Source organism: Trachymyrmex cornetzi, unplaced genomic scaffold, assembly GCF_001594075.2.
Source record: "Trachymyrmex cornetzi isolate Tcor2-1 unplaced genomic scaffold, Tcor1.1 scaffold245, whole genome shotgun sequence".
Lineage (NCBI taxonomy): Eukaryota > Metazoa > Arthropoda > Insecta > Hymenoptera > Formicidae > Trachymyrmex > Trachymyrmex cornetzi.
The window spans coordinates 121027-142101 of record NW_017297113.1 but is presented as its reverse complement, the minus strand read 5'-3'; the positions used below and the strand labels follow the sequence as shown (position 1 = coordinate 142101).

General features: G+C 29.0%; 4 protein-coding genes across 6 annotated transcripts; 2 read left to right on the top strand and 2 right to left on the bottom strand.

Moving 5' to 3' along the window:
• The first annotated feature begins 341 nt into the window (after positions 1-341).
• Positions 342-3836, top strand: LOC108761239 (uncharacterized). The gene is given in 9 exon segments (XM_083287358.1): positions 342-552; positions 811-914; positions 997-1134; positions 1136-1155; positions 1364-1640; positions 1848-1937; positions 2047-2225; positions 2465-2638; positions 3771-3836. Coding segments are annotated over 9 exon segments (1086 nt in total). The 5' UTR covers positions 342-468; the 3' UTR covers positions 3791-3836.
• On the bottom strand, positions 2649-4564 carry LOC108761237 (probable E3 ubiquitin-protein ligase HERC3). Its single transcript, XM_018507657.1, has 7 exons — positions 4485-4564; positions 3916-4158; positions 3640-3830; positions 3431-3560; positions 3227-3353; positions 2983-3157; positions 2649-2890 (listed from the first exon to the last, which is right to left on the bottom strand). Exons 2-7 carry the CDS (start codon positions 4152-4154, stop codon positions 2715-2717), a joined length of 1038 nt encoding a protein of 345 aa, XP_018363159.1. The 5' UTR covers positions 4155-4158; positions 4485-4564; the 3' UTR covers positions 2649-2714.
• Positions 4565-4617: 53 nt separating this feature from the next.
• LOC108761238 (ADP-ribosylation factor-like protein 3) lies at positions 4618-8248 on the top strand. Of its 2 annotated transcripts, none has more exons than XM_018507659.1 (5): positions 4618-4694; positions 5681-5809; positions 5951-6082; positions 6857-7093; positions 7342-8248. In XM_018507659.1, the coding sequence occupies exons 1-5, from the start codon at positions 4692-4694 to the stop codon at positions 7381-7383; spliced, it is 543 nt and encodes a 180-aa protein (XP_018363161.1). In that variant the 5' UTR covers positions 4618-4691; the 3' UTR covers positions 7384-8248. The 2 variants fall into 2 exon arrangements, with proteins under 2 accessions (XP_018363161.1, XP_018363160.1); XM_018507658.1 differs by having other exon boundaries at positions 4639-4784.
• Positions 8249-8847: 599 nt separating this feature from the next.
• On the bottom strand, positions 8848-18469 carry LOC108761236 (uncharacterized). 2 transcript variants are annotated; one of them, XM_018507655.1, is made up of 7 exons: positions 18418-18469; positions 13055-13238; positions 12147-12547; positions 10750-11061; positions 10464-10665; positions 9322-9555; positions 8848-9213 (listed from the first exon to the last, which is right to left on the bottom strand). In XM_018507655.1, the coding sequence occupies exons 1-7, from the start codon at positions 18447-18449 to the stop codon at positions 9133-9135; spliced, it is 1446 nt and encodes a 481-aa protein (XP_018363157.1). In that variant the 5' UTR covers positions 18450-18469; the 3' UTR covers positions 8848-9132. The 2 variants fall into 2 exon arrangements, with proteins under 2 accessions (XP_018363157.1, XP_018363158.1); XM_018507656.1 differs by lacking the exon at positions 18418-18469 and adding an exon at positions 18269-18368.
• Between the last annotated feature and the right edge of the window lie 2606 nt (positions 18470-21075).

The window sequence follows — 21075 nt, the reverse complement described above, 5'->3', positions numbered from 1 at the left end:
AGAAAAAGTCCCACGCCGAAGTCCGCGCGTCCCCGCCGACTGTGTCTGTTTCATGTTTTTCAATATTTGTAATTTATCGATAAAATTATAAAAGATATCGATACATAACAATCTAAAGTGTGCGCTACTCTACATAATAATATTATATATAAAAAGTATAAAAGTATACAATATATATATATTATACATACATTGGGATTGGTGAGAATATACGGTTTTTTCGCTTTGGAGTGTTATTTTCTGAAAATATTGAACAAAATATGGAAAAAAAATTAATAAAACCAATGAGTAAAAACAAAACAAATGTGATTTTTTTTATTCTCACCCGATGTACAACACATCGTCGGCGACAGGCAATTCTCTGTTGGATTTTGCGATTACATTCATATCGCGTGAGCGCACAAGTGTGAATATCTGATGCAAATAACTTTGTATGACGCGTAATATTTTGCTTTCAATTCATAATATATGAAATCGTCCAATATATTAGATTCTGAAAATAATTCAGAATTTGAAGAAGAGCACAATGAATTCGTTCACAAGGAGAATGAGGTTGGTTAATATATATTACCTTTAATAATTAATATTACTTCAAATGTTCAATTTTGATGGATTTAAATAATGTCTTATTAACTTCCTGAAATTAATATACGAACAAATTTAAATTGGTAATTTTAATGTGTAACTGATCTGTAATTATTTTTAATTTGTACATATCGGACATTTTTTAATCATTAATGACAATGTTACTATAATGTAATAATTTTGTAAAAATTTTATTTTTTCATTCGACATTTATTAAAAATATAGATATTAAAAAAAATTATATATATGCCGACTCTTCCGAGCACTTTTAATAGTCTCGTTAAAAAGACAGTGAAGCTCAAAACGGATGAACCTCGATGTGTTATCGAGTCGATAAAATTTTAGATACAAAAGTTATTTAAACTTTATAAAATCTGAAATTGTGAGATATTGAATATTTAATCTGTACAGATTGGTAGGCGATCTTTTAGGAGTTAAAGATTACGGGATTAGCAAAGCTGCTTTCTGGTTTTTGGATATAGTAGCTTTTCAAGTTTTACGTTACAAAAATTGTCTAGATGATCATTATAGAAGTATATTAATTAGCTGGTAAAATGAAATTAATTCGAGGTGATTTTATCAATTCATACATGTCAAATAAAATATTTTTTACAGAGAGAATATTTAGAAAGAGATATAATATTCTTACATAAACATAAATTAAAATGAAAATGTTAGTGTATTTGAACCTATATAATGAAATAACAGAATTTCGATACAATGGCATAATAATAATTAATAAAATTATATCTTTTAGAGACATAAAATATTTTTGCAGATAAAAAACTACTTCGCGAAAATTTTTTTAAAGAAATGAGAATATTATTTCTCTATGTTGCTAAAAAATTATCTGATGGCGATCGATTGCCGCATTAGGAGTTACTCATGGATGCATATTCTGAAATTGTGGCAAAAAATTCTACTTCTGATTGGTCTACCAACAGTAAAACGGAATATTTAAGTACAAATAAATCATCTGAAAAGGGATTAATGGCAGAAGATGAATATGCTTTCCAAGAAAGCAAATTTATTTTTGTTGGAAAAGACTTGAAAAAATTATAACAATGGAAATAGGTAAATCGAAGAAAGTATAATGTATTATTATCGTGAGTTACATAAGTTACATTATTTTATTGTGTGTATGGTTTTTTAAAACTACATCAAATAAAGATTTTTATTTCAGTGTAACAAATAATCTGGAAGAGGAATCGCCGAAAAACTTCAAGACTGTGTTTAACTACAGAGAATTCACAAACAGAAACAATCACAGATGAAAACACAGTTATTGAATCTTCTAATTTAATGAATCCAAGTGATGTTCTGGATGTAATTGTTGAAGCAACATACAACATGTACGTATAAAAACATACGACATATTATTTTGAATATTTTTTAATATTTCGAAGAAAAATAATATGCATAATATAAGATTTATCGTCGCATTTCTTATTTTTTAAACAGGTATGTTAATGAATTACGATATGCAGTTTTTGTAAATCCGATACAGATGCAAATGTTTCTTATGCCCTATGCTTATCAAATACAACATCAAATTAAACTCGCGCATTCTAGAGGATCATTTAACATACAGCTTCGTGAACGATTAGAAGAGGTTGCTCGTGAATCAATAATTAACAATGGTAAAAAATTCAAATTCAAATAGTATAATAAAATAATTATAGATTTAGTTATTCGTATATGTAGTCAATATAATGCAATACTTACATTTATCTCTATTAATGTTTATGTAATCGTACCTATATTGTCTATTTTATACTTTATTATAATTATAAGAATGTATTTATTTTTTATTTTATCATGGTCATGTAATGATTTGTCCACGGTGATAATTGAAAATTAATAATCTTTTTGCTTTCAGGAAAGAAAATAACTGATGACATGAGAAAAGACCAAATGATCGAAGATTTCGAGATTCTTCCAATACCACCATCTTTATTAAATGAGGAAGAAATATTAGCTAATAATTGTCGATTTATTCTACCATTGATAGAAGCGAATAAAGCGGCGCAGATCTTCGAAATGCATGCAGGGAGTATGTAACACAATAAATATGAATATAAGATTGAAAGAATATATTATTTCGTTTAACAACAATTTAAAGTACAATGTTATTCTGTGATTATCGCCGTGCCCCATTCATGACATTTGAATTTTTTTACTGTTTCCGATTCTAGCGAAAAATAAATGTCCAATTTGACAAAATTATATGGATTTTCTAAGTTTCGTTGAAGTTTTCCTAGTTGACCGTACTTATTAGTGCCACAGCCCCAAAAAGAGCCGTCGTCTGAAAAAACGAAGATTATTTTTCTTCTATAAAATATAATCTTTCTTTTTATTAAGACTCTGTTGAGTCTATGAAAAGAAGATTCATTTTACCTGTTAAGCATATAGTAAATGAATTTCCACACTCGACTTTTTTAACGTTAATTTCTATATTCTCTTCTCTGTCATTTTTAAAATCCACTAAAGTTGGAACGGCGTAAACTTTTTTGTCTTTATTTTCAATTCCTAACTCTCCATTTGAATTCCATCCCCAAGTATAAAGATCACCCTGTTATGTTAAATTTCGTTTACAAATCATATAATGATAGATGTAATTTATTAATTTTTATGTACTAACCTGGTCAGTGACTACGGCGGTATGCCAACCACCTGCTGATATTTGTACTACTTTGAGACCTGCTAGAGCTTCAATAAGCTTTGGATTATCACAATTTTCTAACTCGTTGTGCCCTAATTGGCCACGTCTATCATGTAAATTATAATAATTATACGACATAAAAATTTTCTAAGAATAATTTCGTGCTTCTCTAATATTACATACATTCCCATCCCCATTGAGTATACATCGCCATTCTCTGCCAGTAAAATAGTATGATCAAAACCACAGGCAAGATCAACAAATTTGACTCTCTTTGGTATCTCAACCAAAAGTGGGGCATTAAATACACGTCCTAAGAAAATAAAACATTTTTTGTAAAACTATATTTAATAACGGTGTAATGCTTAAGGTGAGAATTTTTTATTGCACACCTAAATTGGTTAAAATTACAGTACACCCTGCTTGTGATAGTTTAATAGCGTGTTCAACTTGTGTGTTGTCATTGCTAGGAATAAAGGGTGTTACTTTTTGCCAAGTGTCATCATATATTTTATATTTCCAGATTTCATTACGTGTGGATAAAACAACTACATTATCCCTACGAGGAATAGCCAATTTACAACTGTAAAAAAAGTCATATTTTAATAAGGTAAAAAATAAAATAAAATTTTTAGTAAAGAGAAAAAAAGTCGTATTTTATCTATTGCCTTCCTGATGACTCTTCTGGAATCTGCATTAAACGTGGCCTGTTTTTTTCATCTTCTTCACTAATTTTACCAGTGATATATAATTTCGTATTTTGCCACAGAAGAAAATAATTCCAACCAATCTCAATGTCTGTGATTTCAGGAAATGGAATTTGAGTCAATTGCGAAATTGATATGATAATCCCATCCTGATTGAAAAAGAGTGGACTGGCATTTAAGCCAGTATAATATACCGGCATGTTTCTGTAAATAATAAAAATACAATAGAGAGTAATATAACGCCATTATTCTATTATTATAAATACTTTATTATATATCAGTTTTTTTATTATTACAAGAATTCCATGATTATATTCTCTTAAATTTAAATGATTCATAAAATTATCTAAATTATATTTGATATTTCAATAATAAGTGATCTCATTATTGAGGCATGGTTTAAAAAATGAAGATGTTTTTCATTAAAAAAAATAAAATTTTTTAAATAAAATATGTAGGTAAAACAGAAATGTATTCATTTATCTACTGTCGTTCGCAGAAGCAATACGAAAAGGTATCAGTATGCGCACGTGGTAACCGAACTGTTCTCATCTAACGGTATCAAATGCGTTCATCAGCTCATAACATCAGCCAGAATATGCAGATGTCACCATTTTCCTTGGATACCAGGAAAACAACACACCATTTTCATATAATGTAATGGACATCGCCGAAATAACGCAGTAGATCGTTAACGCATCTTCGTTCCAGTACCTGAAATATATATCATCAAGAAGATGGTAAAAGTCACGTGAATTAAATGCAAATGCACAATATTATGCACTCTTTTTTTTCCTCGCCACCACCTGATACACTTTTAAATGCATGAAGTAATCGAAACATAACCTGCGAAAATTTTATTGCAGTATATCAAGTTTATATATATTACGCGCTTTAAGTTGCTATTAACAAGTTCTACATAGAAAATTAAAAATTGTAAAACGTCTCATTAAATAAAGTAAACGATTTTTATCAGTTTTTATTGTATACAAAAATTCACTTTCTGTGCACTGTGTTCATATCTCTCCGTATATACACTCGAGATGACGTTGCGAATGCGAGCTGGCTATACCCTCGTCATTATAACTTGCATACATTCGAACTAGGAAAAGGGAATTATCTTCTTAAAATTGCACATTCTGTTTGCGAACGAAATTCAAAATATTTCTGTAGCTATTTAACTTTTTACACAATATTGCAATCAATTGCAAATTATTGACATATCACACGATGTAATTGCAAGTTCTTGTAATTGCAAAGTCACTAATTTCTATTAATAACTGTACAATAACAAAATAAAATAATATAAATTGTAAACTTGAATAATTTCTTAGAAAAATCAATTTATTTAGTTTCTGAAATAAATATTTTAAATGATTAAAACTTTTAAATTTTTGCTAAAATTACATTTTATTGTAATATAATAAATAACTATATAATAAAATCATTATTAATTATTATTAATTGTAATATTATTATAATAATATAATTATTATATTTATAATTGTAATTGTAATTTGTAATATAATAGATAAATATATAATTAAAAAAAAATAATTATAGTGAAAAAAAATTTTCTTCTTTATTCATTAATTTATTGTATAGATAATCTAATTATTGATATATTGAAAAATAAAGTATTTGTTACCATTTAAATTGCAAAACTATTTCAATTTTTTCATAATATTACAAATTTATTGCAAATCATTGATATTTAAAATGTTAGGGTCTGCTTGCTATTTTACGGAAATTACGATCAAATCCTGATAAAGAGCTACGATTGTTACTACTGGGTCTGGACAATGCTGGAAAGACGACTATTTTAAAATCTTTGGCAAGCGAAGATATCACCCAAGTAAACTAATTTCTTCTTAATTTCCAAAATTATTTAATTTAAATTAATTAATTTATAGACAATGCCAGTGTAGTAAAAATTGATATAAATTTTATTTATAGTATGACAAATGTATTGTATAAATAAATTGAATTTTTTAAGGTAACTCCAACACAAGGTTTTAATATAAAAAGTGTTCAGAGCGAAGGTTTTAAATTAAATGTTTGGGATATTGGAGGAGCTCGAAAAATTCGACCGTATTGGCGAAATTATTTCGAGAATACGGATGTACTTGTAAGTCTTTATTGTTTATTAATTTCTTTAATTTTTAAGTTTTAGTATAAAAATTATTATATTTTTTATTATTATTTAATAATACAGTTTTTATATAACATTTTATGACAGTAATGAAATACAATAAATTAATTTATAAAATTTAATATAGAAAAGACAACAAAATATATAAAAAAAGAATAATTTACGTTTTTTTTACTGAAGTTTTATTGTTTTAACAATCGAAATAATTGTAGAAGAACTCCCTCATCCAAACATGTCAGGAGACAAGATAGTTCTAATAGTCGAATAGTTTGCATAGAAGCCTATTAGCTCTTTCTTCTATACCAATATTTATTAGTTTTTTCGATAATAGAAATATTCAGAAAACTGAAGTTAAGTTTTTATAGTTTGGATAATAAGAGCTCAACTATGAATTCGTATATTTAAAACTGAATATGAACTTGTTTGTTTAAATGGTGCAGACTTAAATGGAGTTTTATGTATATTTCAAATAATATATGCATATTTATTAAAAATTATGTGTTCTCAAATATTGTAAAATTCTATAAATGTAATAATTATAGCGATTTAATTTAAATAAGTATAAGATTTCTTTCTGTAAGTCGATTTTATTTAATAAATATTACAAATTAATTGTGATTATTCAAGAAGCGTCTATCGCATTCTGTTTTATTTAAAAATAATCTTAAAAGTTATGCAAATATTTTAATCTTGTATCTTTCTTTTTACATAAAAATTCAATTAAAATTTTGTAACGTTTATTGATTATAGATTTACGTCGTTGATAGTGCGGATATCAAAAGGTTGGAGGAAACGGGACAAGAATTATCAGAGCTTCTATTGGAAGAAAAATTACGCGGAGTGCCATTGTTAGTATACGCGAATAAACAAGACCTGGGACACGCCGTTACAGCAGCTGAAATAGCCGAGGGACTCGGTTTACACAATATCAAGGATCGTGATTGGCAAATACAGTCGTGCATCGCTATTGAGGGCAAAGGCGTGAAAGTGTGTAGCAAATATTTTTTTGCTTTTAAATTTTAAAATGTGATACATTATTTATATATAGAATTATCATTTTATCATTAATGCTTTTTATATTTCGATATATTAGACAGTATATAAACTGTGTATAAAAATAAAAATCTTAGACATAAAAATTTAAATTCACATTAATGTATAATTTTATGGAATTATGTCTTATATTATTTGGATTTTAGAATTAAGTTTAGAATCAAGTTTGTCTCTATTTCTAGGAAGGTTTAGAGTGGGCATGCAAGAACATTAAAAGGAAGTAATAAACACACCATGGAAATCGAGAGACATTATTGACGTTTATGCCACATTAGGGCGCACGAAAGGATTAAGGCTTACACCATCTCCATTGTACATTTTTTACACATGATCTTTATTTATCTTTAAACTACTATTTACAAAAAATTATTTAGAACATTGTTATGTAGATTCGGTATGAATGTACGTATATCGAACGGATCTACAAACCCATCATCATATCGAACGTATCCAATTGTCAGACTTCCGTCCATTTTGGACTCGAGAAGTTCTATTTTTCGCAGAAAAGAGAGTAATAGCGAGTCCATAAGATATATACGGTAAACTCTACTTAAATGTGCCTTCTTGCTGTTTTAAATATAGATTGGAATTTTTATAGATTTATCTAGTGAGAAATAAAAAAATAAAGAGATGTAACAAGAGGAAAGACACGATATGTATAATTCGTATAGATACAATTATTAATACAATATTTATACTTATATGTATATATATATATAGAGATTTGAGCACCATGCATTATTTTACTCGCGAAGAAAAGTCGCGGAGACGGCTAAAGTATAATTTGCAATATGCACAAAATATCCATAACTACACTTCCTCTCATCTAAATAAACAAATATATACTATATATATATAATTAAAAAAAATTATAATTTAAATAATGTTGTCTCGATTCAACAGCTCTTTGTTAGAGGTGATGAAAATCTGTATCATTTCGGTGTATTTATGACACGATATTATTTTCGCACGATATTATTTTTACACGGTTATTGAATCTGCTTTGAAATTTCATACCAAAATGAACTGCTTTTAATAACTTGTTTTTATAAAATTTTTTCTCTTAATGACATTTAAACATGAAAGTAAATTTTGATATTCAATAAGTTTAATTTTTCATCCCATAAATAAATAGATTTATTATATTGGTGGCATAGTTACATCCGATACGTTTAAAATATGATTCGGAGAAATTACTCATTTTTATATTTTTATTGATGATTTTAATATTCTTAATCATTTATTCTTTGAGACAAAAATATCACATGATCATCATCCCAATCACACGAATGAGATCTTTGCAATAATTGAAGCATTAACATGGAAAATGATACTTGTGCATGATGATAATAAAATTATGATACTATTTTTTTTCTTAAAAAAAGAAAATAGGTAATATAATTAAAACTCATTAAAAAGTATTGTTTTTAGTTTTTGATGTTATTAAGAGAAGTATTACATTTAGTGTATTATTTTTAAAAACGTGATTCTTATTTTCAATTGTATTATAATTATTCGTTAAAACAACCAAAAAATTGGAAGCCTTTTGCATATATCATATGCTTTTTGAGAACCTTGGTTCTCAAATATTCATTCATAAATATTATAAAAATTTTTTTAATATTTGAATTAGATCACATAGACATTTAGGCATTCGTCAGTTGACATTTTCTAAATATCTTCACGGTATCTTCTAAGTGTTTTTTGTTTCTGGTTACGTTTTATTAATATAAAATATTAAAAATTTATGCTTCATAGCTTTTTGTTTGTACATACAAAAATATTGAAGAGACACTCACTAATAATCGCTTCTATCAAGTCTCCGCCACAATCATCAACATAATTTCGTTAAGCGTATTTTATTTTGTGCAATAGATACGATAAAATAAATAAGAACACACGACTTCGCGACACGTATTTCTAATTTTGAGGCGACTTAGCAATGTCTTTCACAGGTTGCTAACGAGTTAAACTCATAGTTCGCTATGAATGTTTTCCGTGGTCACTCTGATCTCCTCTTCATGGAAAGCAGTGCAATCTGCTGGATATTTACTCTGAAAACAAAGAAAAATAAGAAAATAGTTTTTCTTTACTTTAGAGTGTAAATTAAAATGTACTTCCTTTCTGTTAACGAATTATAGAGAGGATTATAATTTACTCACGATGCATCCCTCGTGCTCCATAATGGCTCCGTAGAGGGACCAGAAATTAATTCCTAATTTATTACTGACTGCCCAGGCCGCGGGGAAACTTGCTACCCTCAGCAATGCGCTACGTACGCGTACAGATACCTCCTTACCGCCGTCCTCTCGTTGCTGACTCTTCTCATTTATGGTACATAAGATTTGACTAGCACATTGCGGCACCTTCGTCGCCCATTTGTACGCTCGATACGACTAGAAGTAAATAAATAATATATCGATATTTATTAAAATATAAAAAATAAGTAAAAATTTAATTAACACCTCGATGAAAATAAAAATCGGAGTGTAAATTGGATGTAATGGGAGAGTAACAGATGCGTAAACGAAACTTCTAGAAGGCGAAAATTGAAACATCAAAATGTAAAAGAAGCGCAAATGCTTCTTTTACATTTCATTGTTCCAATTTTCGCCTTTTAGAGTTTCGTTTACGCTTCTGTTACTCTCCCATTACATTCGACTTACGCTCTGATTTTTATTTTCATTCATCAGGAAAGCTTTAATTAACAAATTGAAGTGCAATACGGATTATATGAATATGAGAAAATTACGACTTTTTAGATTCTGATCTTACATCTTAGAGACAGTAGAACTCTGTTTATCCAAAAATCTCGGGAAATAAAATAGTTTCGATATTCGAATAATTCAGATAATAAAGGTTCATTAATTCTCTTCTTCACTAGTATTTATTAATTCCGATAATAGAAGCTGATGTTCAAAAAAATTGAAGTTAAAAATAGTCAAGTTCCGAGTCGAGCTTCTGTTATCCTAGCTATTAACCCAATTATGTGAATTCGGATATTTATAACTGAGATAAATTTGTTCGTATAAGTGGATTGCAAATAAACGGAATTTCTATTTTCTTTGTATTATATTAATTTTAAGAAATTCTGTTTGTGGTACTAAACATTTTAAACGTATTAAGTTTTAAAAATTTTAACGGTTTTTAATTAAGTCATAAAAAACATCAAATTTTAATTAAATCGATTTTTAATCTTTAGCAACAAAACTATGAAAAATTAAAAATAAGATTATCTGTTTATGCAATAATTTATTGTAAAAAAAATATTGTTAACTATATAACTGTAAGAAAAGTGTTTTACCTTGAGAACAGGGCCAATAATATCGTTGTTAATAATGTCGCTTAGTTTGTTGCTTAGCTCTCGTGCGTTTATTCGGGACATAATGAATCCTTTTTCGGAAGCCAAGCTTACTAATTCCTGGAAATACGCTATCGCCGGTCTTACATACTGTGAGCTGTCGAACTTTACGTTCAGGTATCTTTTCGTCAATCCGTTTATTAATCTAAGCGAAAAATTTTACATTGACTTTTGGATATATTCACAAAAAATAGAAAGAACTTAATTAACTAAACATTTTCATATTAACCTGGAGAAACTTTCCACTGGTTTTGAAGCATCGAACATCATTGTTTTTGGGAATCCCTGAGATTTTAGAAAGCTGTTACCGACGAATTGTGCGGTTGTGAGGTAGCGTTGCTGATTTATTGGTTCGGAAATGTGAGAGATCCATTCGGCCACAAAATTCGTGAGCGACTTGACCCATCTTCGACGTATACTAGGACTTTCAAAACTATCTAGGATTTTCTCCCATAGGATGTCGCCTTTCTCGTCCCTCATGTGAGCAATTACCGTCGACAGACCGCTGTTCTTCCATAACATTTGCCCGAGTTCCGAATTACTAAAATACAAAGAAATTCGTAGTTACAGTAAAAAGCGAGATATCGACAAAATTTATTTATAAATATTGAATTATTTTTAATATTTTCTAATTCTCTTCAAAATATACTAAATTTATCAGAGTTAGAAAGCAGTTCAACGTTGTAACAAAATTAGAGTTACTTTCTTCTACTGTAATTTATTTATGTTCTTCTTTAATTTAGTTATATTTTTTATAACTATAATAACTAATTTAATAATTACTTTTATGATTATTTTATATTAAATTTATTCGTCATTGTATAAATTGACCAAAATGAAATGTTCAGCAAATAATCAGCGATTATTAATTGTGATGTGATTGAAGTATACACATATTAACAAAAATTTTAAAAACAAAGTATTTTTTAAGAATTTTAATATATTTTTATTTCCTGAGATACATATGAAAAGTAAAAGAAATATCATTTTATACGTTAAGTAATTGTAAATAATTTTTAAAATATACTTTTACGACGCTAGAATCAATATGAAAATGACTCCTTCAAACTAAACAAAATAAATAAACTTTTATACTTTGCCTGAATGAACTTTTATTAGTAAGTGTATCTTTATCCCTGATAATTATTATATTTTGTAAACGTCTATATTAAGTTAGGATGCTTTTAGTGACTGTATCTTGATTCTATAATTTTGTGATTCCAGATATATGTATATATTAATTTATTATAAATAATATAGCATATAATCAAATATTTAGTATAATAAGTAAAATAATTTAGTTTAATGCTAGAAATGTATAAGTTTCTTATATTTAAAATAGCAACCCAAGAAATTAATGAAGAAGTAACTGAAAAATAATGACTCGTACTAATACTAATTGTAGCTGTAACATGTTACTTTTTAGAATGAGAAATTTGTAACAATAAGTTACTTTATTTATAATACTTTTCCTATTCTGATCATTTTCGTATAATATAAAATTTTCGATTAAAACAAGGATTTCTCGTAAAGTGTTTTCCCGTTTTATTTGCTTTAACTTATTTCAACAGCATAGAATTAACATAGAATATTCATCGCGTTTTTATTGAATAGTCGACGTTTTACCTGAAGTGCTCCCACATGATGTGAATGTTCTCCAATATTGGCGGTAAGAACCAGGAATGTCCCGAGTGATCTTTATTCCCGGCATCGTTGTCTTTCATTCCATGACCCAAGGAATCTAAAAGCATTGGCAAGAGACCCAATGTTACGTCGTTGTTCGCATTTTGTTGCAAGAACATGCTGCCCATGCTGATTATGTTGCCCCAGTCTATGCCGGATTCCTCTTTATGTTCCGTATCTCTTGCCGATCTCTTATTCGAACCAGCATTCAATAGGTCCAGAAATGAACCCATCATTGATAAGTGATTATTTTGTCCACCTGACATCAAATTACTGAGCCCGGAAATGATCTGGCTGATACCGTCCGCCGTGTCGGATTTTTTTTCGAACATCATGTCGCGGACCTGTTAATTTCTTATACTTTATATTTAATTTTTTAAACAATCATTTCGTAGACATTAAAACAAATTAAAAATAAAATTTTAAGCACAATTAGTGATTCTTATTTTGAATATTTATGACGGATTTTTGTATATAATAAAGAAGATATCAAGGGGAAATGGTGAATGTTAAAGAAATCAAAGAAATTGAAATTGATTAATATTAAATATACTGAGAAAGAAAAAAATGTCGAAGTATTACGAAAAAATGATACTTAAAATGTTTTCTTCGATATTTACTAATTATGAAAAAATTTGATTGTGATGACGAAACATACATTTTCGTGAAGTATATCTCATTAATTGTAAAAAGTATAAAATAAATGGCTTATTTACTAGGAATAACATTTTGTTTTGTCTTTTTCAAATAAAGATTTATTTCGGTAAAATAAATATATTTTTCACAAATAAATTTTTAAGTATCTTTTTCTTAGTATATATTTTTAAAGAATACATGAATTTTTATCATACTTGCTTGCCGGCATCTGAATGTGCAAACTTGTGAGCCATGTCCTCAAGCGACTGCTGGGAAAAGAGGTTTTTAGCTTCCTCGATGAAAATATTAGACGCATCGTCCTCATTATTCTTTTCAGAGCTCGCCAGCCCGATTAGTACCAATAAGAGCGATGTTCTCGACAACCACATCCTCCCGTTTCTATAACACAACATTTGGTTAACGCGACTATTCGATGATATTCCTGCTGAGTAATCATCGGGGATTCGACGTTGCAATTGCATTTCTCTGCGATTTAATGACATGCAATTACAACGAAGCCTCATTTGCTTCTCGATCAAAAACAGAGATCCTTGAGATGGTCGTTGACCTTAATGGCGGATCCTGATTCCGGTTATGTTATTTTTAGGAGGAGAAACCTTTCGCGAGGTCGTTGTCGCGAAGATATTTTACGCGGGCGTCATACCGGAAACGTTTCGGGTCGTAGCCACTTGGATACCGTTGTTTCTTTACCAGTGTTAGTATATTATACTTAAGCACATTTTTTTTCGCAAGACATACGAAAGTGCTGATGACGCACACGTTGAGTCAGCACGCAAAAAAAAAAGAAACGCGAATAAGATACTAAAATACGCAATTATGTATTTACTTTCAAAATGCATATTAAGTATACATATATACAGAGCAATTACATATTTGTGAGTATATCCTGTATAATAAGAATTATTAATCGGAGTCAATTTGTATGTGTTTTTAAATGTTCATTGGAAACCAAATGTAAGTTTGGGGATTTTGATATAATTTCTTATGCATTTTTTCTTCCATAACTTATAAAAATTTATTTTGCCCCATTACTTTCAAAGTGACACAATTAAAAATACGTAATCTTCGAGTTATTATTATAAATGACTTAGATAAACATTATCTTACCTATCATTAAAGGTGAACTAACTTAACTTGATAAAAAATTGTCAAAACGACACAACTCAAAAAAGTTTAAAAATATTGTTAAAAAAATATAGTTAAAAAAATGGTTATATAAGTTGTGAAATAAAATTGACAAAATAGATATTTAATCATGTTAAGATTATATTTTTTGCCAATATTTAATTTGTCAATAATTTCTGTCAAGTCAAAAAATAGTTTTCTTCTTTTTCTGGGAAATTAATTTTTTTAATTGCGTCACTTTTAAAATAAGGGAGCGATATAAGTAAAAGAATACGAATATGGAAGAAAATGGATTAATTAGATTAAGTAAACAGGCAGAAAAGTCCATGCTTTTGTTTAATTTATACTAACATAATTCTAATTTGTTTCGAATAACAAACACACGTTGTCGCTTATCATTATCGAGTATCCTCGATGATCAGAATTGTAGCAACTGTCACGAACGAAGACAATGACGATAAATGATTGGCGCAACGCTAGTGTATACTAACGCGCAATTTGAGTACCGTAAACCGCATGAAATTGACATTCTCCAGCTGGAATAACGATTCGGCCTAACGGTACAAACTGTTAGTCATCGTTACCCCAACGCGTCGAAGTCGTGAATGGCAGGTCGAAAGAATAAGGATCCGATTCGACTGTCATATTTCCTGATAAATATATTTCAATATCGTGTAACATAAACATTGATAAATGTTAAATGGCCTCAAAAGTAGAAGCAAGAAATTTATTACAGATTTATGTGAATTGCGTACTTCTGTTACACTATCATTAAACATTAATACTTTTTCAAATTGAATGAAAATAATCTCTAAAATATAGAATTTTTAATAATCTTTTTTGTAATTTGGGTTTTATAAATAATTTTCAATATTTATAATTAAGCTGCGTCAAAGAATAGCATTAGTTACTATTTAATTCGGTTGTTCTACAAATTATGCAGGAAAGTATGTTAGAATATGTAATTTGATATTATCAATGGATATAATAGGAATTTATATTAAAAAAACGCAATGTACTCCTTTGTGAGAAGAAGTAAAACAGGTGAATGTAGAATTTGTATCACTTTTAATCCTATTGTTTTTCATATTTTATAATTATTTTTGAAAGCCGCGTATAAAAGTAAGAAACACGGAAGCATCTCGTTCTCAGATTGTCGAGAGGGAAAGCGCGTGTGAGATTTTTGCAATGTCGTCGCACGTGAAAGCACGTGATCAAGAAAAAGAAGAAACAATAATCTTATCAATGAAATTAAAATCAGTGCGGTCAAAGTCTCACTACAAATGTTTTGAAATATTTGATTGACCAATAAGAAAAAAGAATTTTACTAATTGACCAATCAAAAAATGCAATCAAAGCATGTATAGCATTACTGTGACCGTACCCACAGTTGCATATTTTTTTATCATACAATAAGTGGACTATCAATAAGAGGATGTCAGCGATTTAACGGGCTAACATTGTTGCTTCTGAAGCAACCTGCTTTCAAAATTGCAACGGCATATTTATAAAGCACTTCGCCGAAAGATGTTCTGTGAAAATTATTGCAGTAATAATGACCTTAATATAACGGTTTAATTTTTTAAAACGAATAATTTGAAATATGCAATAGACAATTTTGTCATTAATAAGATGTTAGTCATTTTTTATTTAATATGACATTAAAAAGTAGAACAATTAGATAGCAATTATATAGAAGATAATTAAGAAAACTATTGGTACTCTAGCTTCTTGGCCATAATATTTGTAAATATTTTACTATTTGTCATTTCAAAAATCTAATCTTTTTACATAATAATGAATATTATTGGTCGTCTTCTTTATATTTTTTGCTTCTTATCCATATTTTGAATATGCATATTTATAAACAGATATTAATAATTTTATTTTGTAAAATTAATAGTATCTATTTATAATTATGTATATTAAAAATGTGGATAAGATATTAGTAACGTAGATATTAGCGTAAATATTTATGCGACTATCATGCTGGCCCAATGAAAGAAATAAATAACTTAAAATAAAGATTTTGCTAAAAAGAAGTTCTATTTCCTGTCAAAAATGTCACTAAACTGCATCTTAATCCATATTTGCATGTCATTAGACGAATACATTATCTAGTTTACAATGGTATTTATATATATAACCGGGTTAAACTTTTTAATAAACGATAAAATTATACAATTATATAATTATTTCTAAAGTGTAAGACTTAGTATTTTACTTATCGTTGTACCGATAAAGGAAGACCTTGAATGACTAAGACCGAAGGCATCACTGAAACTTAGTTGCATTATCGTAAATAATAGCGATAGGTAACTAAAAATTTTAGTTTCAAATGTATTTTCTTAAGATACGTTCTTTCTGTATTGGCATAAGCGTTATCGGTTATTTGACTGAATTTTAAAACTTTAAAACAGAACTACGTTAGTCTTGAATATTCTTTGTGATAATTTTATGGATAACTATAAAAGCCCTTTTTATTTTGACTGATGTTAATGATGGAAGCTATTTTTTAAACCCAGTAAAAGAGAATAGATTAAAATAGATTAAAATTTTAATCTCCATTTTAATCATCCGAATGCGTATTTTAATACCATTCATGGTCCATTTTGACTTTTATAAAATTTAATTGGATAGGAAAACTTTTTTTAGATTTAATTAAATTGAAAAACTACATTTCCCATTCAGAATTTTGAATTGAATAGTATTCACAATGCATTTAAAACTGAATTTTTTTTAGATTGAAAAGCGTAGAAATGTGCTCCATGCAATTCCTATAAATGAACAAAAGTGCATTGGGATCGAAAAGGATTCATTTCAACGTTTGCGAATACATATTTTTGAAATTCTAAATCTATTTAAAAAAATCTATCAAACCATCATTCTCGGTTATTGGGAATGTATTTTAAATTATATATTCTTAATTTTATGATTTTTTCAGTTTATTTCAGAATTTCAAAGCCCAAGTAAAACACATAAATCATAATAATATAATATCGACATCATCATGATCCTATTACTTATTAGTCACTTAAAATTTATTTTTAAGTATCAAGTGACATTATGGCGATGTCCCATAATATCATTATAACTTTATTATAACTCTACGTTCTCTATCTGGGAAGAATCTCATTTATCATGCAATTAAATTTATAGATAAATATATAAGTATATATAAATAATAAAATGTGTATATATCTGCTAGAATGTAAATGCATAGAGAAAATAGTATATAAAGTATATAAAGATATATAAAGGCATTTACGTTGCAGTATTCCAGACTACCATTTTACCATGTGTTAGTTCAAGTTCAAGCACGTGAGATGTCCTTTCTCTTACGCATAGTTATCGAGGCAGCGGAACAGTTACTTAACATCTTGCGGATATAGTCAGTCAGTCCGTAAACTCCTCCAACGTAATCAGTAAGACAAACGAATCCCCCATAGATTGCAATTACACGCGTGGCGCGCGCGCGTGTGGCGGAATTGCCGGTTGAAAAATTCGCGTGGCCGCGCCAGCAGCAACGGTAGTCGTAGTCAAGTAGAGCGTGTTCGATGGTGTTTCCAATGTGGAAAGGCGATACGATCATTGAAGCTCGAATTGCCGTTATTTATGACGGGAAAATTTTACATGCGTCTCGCGAAAAATTGCATCTACGGAGGGTTGATTTGCGGAATGCACAAAATTAATTTCTGTCATCTGCCAATCAATAATACGCAACTGCTTCTTGCATTGCTACGAGAACATCGCGATTGCGCTAATGTGTCAAATGTAATGAAAATATAGCTGTAAATTCAAAGATACAATATTTTTGTCAATATAAAATAATAAAAAATATTTTTTTAAATACCTCATGTTGAAGTAGCATATGTTAATTGCATGCAATATGAGTTACAAGAACACACTAATTGACTAAAAATGTGTGTGAGATAAGATATAACTGTATAAGATATAATTATGAGAAGTATACAATACGGGATATATTAAGACAAACAAAATAATTTTAATTTCACTGTCACATTTTTATTACCAATAAGCTCCCCTAAAACACGAAATTTTTATTAAACACTTTATTTTGCGTTCTCACATTCGGATGATCTACTTTCATGACTTTCACGTTAATTTCATGAACTCATAAAGACACGTAAACGTTCAAGCATGTTAAGGATCCAAGCGTTCTTGGAGATTCCGGTTGAAAGGTCGCTTTTAACTGGGATAATGATACCACCGATCACGATAACGAAAATCTTATCTGTAGCAATTTATTTCCTTCCACGTACCTTTAAAGCCAATGGAAAATCTGCGGACTACCTATGTTCAACTGCGAACGAACTATGCGCGTGTACGGTTCCTCAGGAGCCCATGCACCTGACACGACGAAAGTTGTGGCGTGACTGGCGTCAGACGCAGCCCGTCGAACGGTACTTACCTACCTGAGCAACTCCCCTGGCTTCGGAGCATAGAAGCCGGCAATACAATGCACCGCCAGCACGCTTTCGACTCGATGCAGATCCCTGCACCACAACCGGAATATTATCTTACACGAATCTCGTGTCTCTGATCCAAAAATTTCAAAGCATTCTCGAGCCTGCGTTAGGATTTTCGTTTGATGATGTGGCACACATCAAGCGTTTAATCTTGAAATCACTGCAATATTAATAGTCTTCTGGAATAAATTAGCGAAATTTTCTAGTAATAAGTAAGTTAAAAACTAAGTGTAAATAATATTTTGCTACATTTATTTTTGTTGTATTTATTTTTGTACGGAATTATTCTTCTTTTTTTTTGACAATTAAGCATATAAATCTAATTGCAAATATGTTCAACGTTGAAAGTTTAAACAAATAAATCTTGCGTACGAACAATAATATATTGAAACAGATAAATTCGCTTCGCAAATATTTTACTTAATGCTGTAAATTTATTGCAGAATTTATAATTTTTTAATGAATTCTTATTATATTTTTTACTATTTCATAATTTTTTATATTAATTAGGAATATGACAATTGTATTCATTACATGCAGTTCTTAATGATTACTGTTATAAAAAATGTTAAAATATAACTGTTTATTAGATCCTTGCGTGACAGCTGATAATACAATACAGTCTATTAATATTAAATGACTTTGGATAAACATCTGATGCAGACAGTTTCTATCTGATGCAGACATTATAGCTTCGCAACACGCTGTGAATGATCTAATCAACGATATTCCACCAATATGCCAATTGCAATGAATGAACGTTTGGAAATGCGGTAGTGAAAATTACCGTTATTGAGATCGGGTTAGCTCTGCCAGTTTTTATCCAGTTCATGGTATGTAAATTATAGCTGTGCAATGTACTTCCTTTCTGGAATTCAATGAAATGTTTTACAGTTCAGATAAAGAGGAATTTGGTACCGGAATAAGAATATAAAATTCTTATCATGGAAATAAATCTTTCACTTCGCATAAAATCGTTAGTACAGATTCGAATAATTATTTCAAGAAGCAGCAGTTTTGTACATTCACAATTAGAAAAAAAGAAGCGTTTTTTAAATAATCGCAACTATATATAGATAACAACTGTACAAATTTTATATTATGTAGAAATTAATGTACATAGAATAAACATTCACATTTTGAATATATATGCATTGAATAAACTATTTTATAATTATTTTAACTGAAGTTGAATCGAGAAGCTATTAGTTAAAATAATTTATTCAACTATGTACATTAATTCATAGATATATAGATACATAAAATTTGTATAATCATATTATATGTAGTCTCCATTACTATATGCCTTTTTTCCGAATGTGGTAAAACCGGCTCCACTACATATACGCACAAAAGCTTCTTTCGACGGACAGTCGATGACCCCGCGAGGAATTAGGGAACATGTGTCCGCGACGAAGGAACATCGGCCTTTTCGATTCTGGATGCCAAGGTCATCTCTGCGGTATAACGTAAAATATAGCGATTCTCGATGATAGCGAGAAGGATGTTCAACCGGTTATGAGCTGTGACTTGTCGCCAATTTTTGAGTAACCGACGATTATAGCTTGTTGGTATTCCTGTTCGTTCCGCTCGAGAATTAAATCTTCAATGTTAGAACATATTCAAATTTATGTTCAATAATGACATAATGAAATTTTTTAAAGCTATGAAGGCAATCTTACAACTAATGTCTCTTTCAGTAAAATAAAAATACGATATAGAAAACGCGCGGTACTTTATTAATATAATAAAATTTTGTACAATAGAGATAAAATTTAATATTAAAGCACCAAAGTTATCAAGCTTTATATTTTATTGCTCTGTGTATACGCTCTTTATTACAAAGAAAAATAAATTACATATCGCAGTGAATATGTCATAATTTTTTAATATTCTTGTTTTTAATTTAAATAATGGAATATGATAAAGATTCGCGATTTATAAATAAGAAATCAGAGAGGCATTTCTCCGGAATGTTGACATACAAATATATTTATATGTATTTTTTTATTATTTTGAGAAATAGAAGATTTAAAGATTCATTCAAATATTTTTATAAGAGAAAAGAGACCTGTGATATAATATCCATGTGCCGCTTCATCACGTATCTCAAGGTAGCGGTTTCGTAAATTGCGACATTTGTAGCATGAGATATTTTTCAAGAAGAGATCTCTCTCTCTCTTTGTTACATTTTATGGTATCTTGCGAACGTGATTGACAGAAGACTGAAGATGATCGCACGCGAATAAAAGATGCAATACGGCATCTTTATTAATATAACACAATTTTATATAACAGAGATCAAATTTATTTCTATTATTCTATACATTCTTGATTAAAGAAAAATCAAATCAATTGTATATCGCAGTAAAGATGTCGCAATTTTTCAATATTTTAGTTTTACTTCGAAGTATAATATATGGTATAGATTCACGGTCTATAAATAAATAGAGAGGAAATTATACTTTTTCCGTGACATTAACATACGGATATGTAATATCTATGTGTATTTTTCATAAGAGACAGAAGATTTCAAGATGAAATATTTTTACAATAAAAGAAGAAACCTGCGATAAATATCTGTGAGCTATTTCATTGCG

Coding starts and splice junctions, on each gene's coding strand:
- LOC108761238 (XM_018507658.1), top strand. Junction 5,810..5,950: donor CAAGCGAAGATATCACCCAA/GTAAACTAATTT, acceptor GAATTTTTTAAG/GTAACTCCAACACAAGGTTT. Junction 7,094..7,341: donor TTGAGGGCAAAGGCGTGAAA/GTGTGTAGCAAA, acceptor CTCTATTTCTAG/GAAGGTTTAGAGTGGGCATG.
- LOC108761236 (XM_018507655.1), bottom strand. CDS start 18,449: ATGCTCCGAAGCCAGGGGAGTTGCTCAGGTAG. Junction 13,239..18,417: donor CAGGGGAGTTGCTCAGGTAG/GTAAGTACCGTT, acceptor GTTGTGTTATAG/AAACGGGAGGATGTGGTTGT. Junction 11,062..12,146: donor ATCATGTGGGAGCACTTCAG/GTAAAACGTCGA, acceptor TTTGTATTTTAG/TAATTCGGAACTCGGGCAAA.
- LOC108761237 (XM_018507657.1), bottom strand. CDS start 4,154: ATGCCGGTATATTATACTGGCTTAAATGCCAGTCCACTCTTTTTCAAT. Junction 3,831..3,915: donor CCAGAAGAGTCATCAGGAAG/GCAATAGATAAA, acceptor CTTTTTTTACAG/TTGTAAATTGGCTATTCCTC. Junction 3,561..3,639: donor TGTAATTTTAACCAATTTAG/GTGTGCAATAAA, acceptor TTATTTTCTTAG/GACGTGTATTTAATGCCCCA.